The sequence below is a fragment of the Crassostrea angulata genome, chromosome 8 (genome assembly GCF_025612915.1).
Source record: "Crassostrea angulata isolate pt1a10 chromosome 8, ASM2561291v2, whole genome shotgun sequence".
Classification (NCBI taxonomy): domain Eukaryota; kingdom Metazoa; phylum Mollusca; class Bivalvia; order Ostreida; family Ostreidae; genus Magallana; species Magallana angulata.
The window spans coordinates 23,155,694-23,160,766 of NC_069118.1; the positions used below are offsets into that span (position 1 = coordinate 23,155,694).

The 5,073-nt window shown below is 31.2% G+C and overlaps 1 protein-coding gene across 4 annotated transcripts; it reads right to left on the reverse strand.

Moving 5' to 3' along the window:
- Nucleotides 1–1,774: 1,774 nt before the first annotated feature.
- Nucleotides 1,775–4,712, reverse strand: LOC128157882 (complement C1q tumor necrosis factor-related protein 3-like). Of its 4 annotated transcripts, none has more exons than XM_052820543.1 (3): nucleotides 4,623–4,712; nucleotides 2,396–2,544; nucleotides 1,775–2,289 (listed from the first exon to the last, which is right to left on the reverse strand). In XM_052820543.1, exons 2-3 carry the CDS (start codon nucleotides 2,538–2,540, stop codon nucleotides 1,877–1,879), a joined length of 558 nt encoding a protein of 185 aa, XP_052676503.1. In that variant the 5' UTR covers nucleotides 2,541–2,544; nucleotides 4,623–4,712; the 3' UTR covers nucleotides 1,775–1,876. The 4 variants fall into 4 exon arrangements, with proteins under 4 accessions (XP_052676503.1, XP_052676501.1, XP_052676502.1 ...); XM_052820541.1 differs by lacking the exon at nucleotides 4,623–4,712 and adding an exon at nucleotides 3,123–3,397; XM_052820542.1 differs by lacking the exon at nucleotides 4,623–4,712 and adding an exon at nucleotides 2,999–3,134.
- Nucleotides 4,713–5,073: the final 361 nt, after the last annotated feature.

The window sequence follows — 5,073 nt, forward strand, 5'->3', positions numbered from 1 at the left end:
GTATTTAAAAAGTTAATAAATTGGGTTTTTGAGAAGCACAAATCAATTGTTCTCTCTCTCTCTCTCTCTCTCTCTCTCTCTCTCTCTCTCTCTCTCTCTCTCTATATATATATATATATATATATATATATATATATATATATATATTCTGTACTTTTACGCACACAATGTTTATATAACATTTTACTTTATTATATTTTCATGTTAAATACTGAAATCTTATTGGTTGAGACGCAGTTGGTAATCCGTTCTATTACCCTCAGCGTTAGCAACACACTTGGCAACGCATGTAACACAACGAATTGTTACATGCACGGAAATTTTGCGCGTACGGTTCGCCGTAGAATTCACTTCATTTCTATATAAAAGCAGTAAAATTGTCTTTAAACTAAGACATTCAGTATAATAAAAAAAATAGTGCATGTTTGGGAGGGTAACTGTTGAAATTGAACATTTCGATGAAAAAAAAAATGTAACACATATTACTAAATGATTAGGATAATTAAGAGAAAAATTTTGTTTAACTTTGAGGCATATGTTAAAAAAAGAATGGACGTTTACTTTAGACTGAATTAACTGTACGTAATTGCGGTTTTTTTTTATGGTTATTTAATATGAAAGTACAATGTTTAAAATGTATTGCAGGATAATCAAGGATAATCGTTGCATCGGGTCTAATACGTTTAGCAGTTGTAGGTGGACATTTTTACGTGCGTTCTATTTGGAAATACCAGGAATAGGTGATGGATGGTATTTAAAGCATGATGCAAACGTTGAGCTAAAAATTGCCAGATATCTATTGGGTTTTTTTAACCAAAAAGATAAATATGACTTTACAGCCGCAACCAAATCGCTTGCAAGTACAGGTAAATATCGGTATCTCGAACATGGGATATCTTGAATACCCCGCTTTTGTCGAAGTCGGCCGCCGGTAATTTGCATGATATTAGTCGGTGTTCGAAGAGTTATAATATAGACCAGACATTGGGCGGCCTCCCCTAGCAGAATATATCAATTTCAATAGGACTGTATTTTATATCTTTCGTTAAAAAACGGCGAAATTTTATAAAAGTTAATTGAACTTAATCTACTCGGTACGAAAGATTGTTTTTCTGACTTATTATGTTTTGGTGAAATCGGAACCCATGTGTTCATATCTGTGTACCTCAAAGTTGGATGCGCAAATTGTTTGATAATTTGCTAATTTACCCCTCTATTTAGAAACGTTTTATTTATTGACGCTTTTGTTCGCACAGCAAGCTGCGGTGTGTTGCTTAATTCAGAAAAAAACAGTATAAGCCATAAACTCTTTTTCCACACAAATTTTCAATATCAATTACATACTTTTGTTTTTATATCAGCATTCATTTCAATACGTTTAATTCACACAGCGAGCTGCAATGTGCTGCTTAATGCAGGAAAAAGGGTATAAGACATAAACACTTTTTCACACAAATTTTCATATCAATTACACAATATCTTTTTATATTAGCATTCGTTTTTCCACTTTATATTTTGAGTCGGTCACTATTTTCTTTTCTTTTGTCTATTTATAAATTGTTTCGAAATGTAAATTAAGTGTTAATTTGATTTACACATGTATCTTATTGATATTTTACACATAGAATTGATCGTTCCTCATAAATAAAAACCCCGCATATTCAGTGTATAATCAATGTAAAATACAAGATATGCAGAATTTCAAAGTTATTGTTTCATTCAGAAACAAATTATTCATATATGTACTTGTGGTTTCTACAAATAACACTTGAGAGAAAACGTTCATGTATCAATTTATTCATCTTTGTCGTGCAATTTTTATTTCCGAAGAAATTCAATCATTCTATGACAAGAAGTCAGTATAAGCGCTTTTACATCAACTCGAATTTATCTTGCTTCCAGAAAAGTAAGTATAGTAACCACCGTGAATAAATGTGGCGGTAAGGTACCAAGTTCTAATCCATACTTTATTGCCCCTTTTCAGCTCGTAAATGAGGTGACCTGACGTATTGATGTAGGTACTTTGTTGATTGTTAATGCAAGTATGCACGTGATCAACATTGTCCACGACAGCAGCAATGTACACTGTACCTCGTTTATTTGTCAAAAATGACCACGTGAACGAGTATACTCCATCCTCTGGTGCAGTGAACATACCTGTTGCGGGGTCATAGCCATTGCCTTTGTTCAACTGGACATTTTCGAATTTCATCGTTGTATTTGGGGAAAGGTTGTTAAGGTTAGAATTCAGATTTGCATGGAAGGCAATGACATTGTAAACAGTACAATCTGCAAAAATTAAAATCAAAATGCTTATTGTGTCAGATGTATTAATTCTATTATCAAAAAAAAATATAGTTTACTTCAATCTAAGCAACCAGAGACTGTCATCTACCTTTCTTTGGCTCCCATCCTATTGTTTTGCATGCACTTCTGTACCCACTGATGTCGTCCATGAACTGGGCGGGAGATGTTGTTTGTACACAGCAAATGGAGGCATACAGCCATAAGAGGAACGACAGTCGAACAAAGGCAAGCATAATTCTAAAATTTAGTTTATTTATTTAAATTCAGTTTCATTTAAAACAAAGTTAACCGTAAAGCAATTTAAACGATCCCTTAGACGAATTAGAATATATTCATTTGTTCTATTCCTTTTTTATATAAAATTATCGATATTTGATTTTACTCAAAATTGTTATAAAAAGTATTTTTAAAAATCGCATAAATGAAAAAAATACTTGTAGGAATACATGTAAGTGATGTATTTCACATTTTTTTTCCAATGTGTTTTCTTCGTTTTTACTAAAGTGAAATTCTCCATCGTTTATTTCTCACTTAAATTACCCGCTACAATGACAGCCAAAATAACGTTGAAAATCTACGATATAAATGTCTAGTTAATATTACTTATCAAATAAGCTATCTATTTTACCTGAATGTTGACCGCTACTTCTACAAAATCACAGGTAACTGATTATCAAACAGAAACACTTACCTCACTCAATCGATTTTCTGTATTTCTAAATTAATATGATATGGCTTAGCGCAAAGCAGTTAAATGTAACTGTGCACAATACCCAAGTTGTTATTCTGCATAGAAAGACAAAAATTTTTTTTACCGGAAATATCCCCCCATTCTAAATCCTTGCTCTTTGTATACTGGCGTGGGTTTTTCAAAAAGTCTGACCCAATTAGATAACAAATAGCGCGGAAATTGCATGACTGGGATCGGCTGCTTTTAACCTGGCCATGGCAACCCGCTGTGACATTCATTTAACTCACAATAAACACATTGAAAGGGAAAGACCCAAATTCCCTGCACTCTTAAGTATTTTCATATATTTTTCACAGTTAGATGCATGTTTTATCAAACTGCATGTTTATCATGCTCTGACTTTTTAATATTTAAATTTGAAAAAAATACAACAAACAGTACAAATATGAAAATTAAATAATCTGGTGTTTTTTAATAAAATATATTTAATATACAATGTTTTAAAATGTAATCATTGCTTTACTTTTATTTTGTCTGTAGCATGAATAACCGAGGTATGCCAATCTTTAGCATTATAAAGAGAAAAAAAAAGATTATTTAGATGTTTTAAAAAACGTTCTACAAACAATGCAGGGTGATGTTTTTTATAATGCTGTCTTATAACATTTTCATTCTGTATGTTAAGCAGTTTTCTGACGATAAAGAAATATACATTTGAAATACCAATTAAATGAAAGCAATTTTGGCCAGGCATTTCTAATTGACAGTATTATAAAAATCAAAGTACTGAAAGTACTGGAAAGTGCTAAGCGAAGCTGTTAAATCATACCGAATGTTATGAAAATACATGTTAAGAATCATATTTGAATCGGGGTTTGTTCGTTATTGCAAAATTTTCACGTACTCAGGATTAAAATGATATAGAATTTGGATATGCCATAGTTATAGAATACACAAATCTTTTTAATGATTAATGCATGCTGTCGTGTTACAGTGAAAACAGAATGCTGATGACTTTAAAAAAAAAATCATAACCACAGCATTTAATGTAAGCAATTAATGTAAGTGTTTCTCTATTTTTGAAGCATAAAATGTTTTATCAATTTGACTGTAAATCAAAGTTTCCAATTTACAAATTATAATAATCTGCCTTAAAGCATGTTTACAAAGATCATGATTGATTTTAAAATTTTAGAACAAATGTATCTGCATGCAGGATAACTTGAAGATATTAAGTTTTCCCTACTGCATGATTTTGAGTTCTCCCGAGTACGACTTCTCCAGGGTACGACTTCTTTAGCATCCGCCAGTAGGTGGCGGTATTTCGGAAATGCGAAAACGAAAGTGGAAGTAGGATAAGAAATCTGGCGACAAAAAAGCGCTGCAGCTATGCTTAGCGCTTTAATTACAAATAAACCATTTTTATAACATATTTTAGAAAGATTTTCTTAAAACTTCCTTACAATAAAAATAAAATGTTTTTAAAACGTTCTAAAATTTTTTTTTTTTTTTTTATGAAAATGTTCTTGGAAATCATCCTTACAACCAAATAAAATGTAATGAAAACGATTTGTGCCACCTTGCAAAATATTTTTTTTAAGTATAACTGATTTATATAACTTACTGAATAAAGATGTTTTACTGTGAATTGTCGTGTGTCTTTTTTACTATAGTAAGGCACTAATAAAAGAAACCTTGTACTTTTAAAACCAAATTCAACCTTTCTCTGAATACTTCTAAAACTTGCACATTGTAAAAGGAAATGTTATTTTACAAAACTTTCCGATTGCACTTAAAATGCTTACACTTTATGCATGTATAAAAACCACAATCATTTTAAGCATCTGAGCTCTACTAAGAAGTCAATGTAGAGTGTTTCCTTTCCACAAAAATGTTGTAATTATAGGCTGGGGAGTGTTGATAATGAATTTGAGTTATTTTTTAATTATATTAGACAAGCAAACCTAGAAATAACATATTTAATGCAAATGTGTTCCTTTTACGTTTCAAATTAATTAAATTCTCCCCATTTAAATGGATGTTGGAAGGGGGCAAGTAACACGTATTTCTCTTAT

What these genes read in the sequence shown, in the direction of transcription:
- LOC128157882 (XM_052820541.1), bottom strand. Translation starts at nt 3,223, where the DNA reads ATGCAATTTCCGCGCTATTTGTTATCTAATTGGGTCAGACTTTTTGAA. An exon ending in AGAATGGGGGGATATTTCCG is followed by an intron (nt 2,545 to 3,122) that starts GTAAAAAAAATT and finishes ACTAAATTTTAG; the next exon opens with AATTATGCTTGCCTTTGTTC. An exon ending in AGGATGGGAGCCAAAGAAAG is followed by an intron (nt 2,290 to 2,395) that starts GTAGATGACAGT and finishes TAATTTTTGCAG; the next exon opens with ATTGTACTGTTTACAATGTC.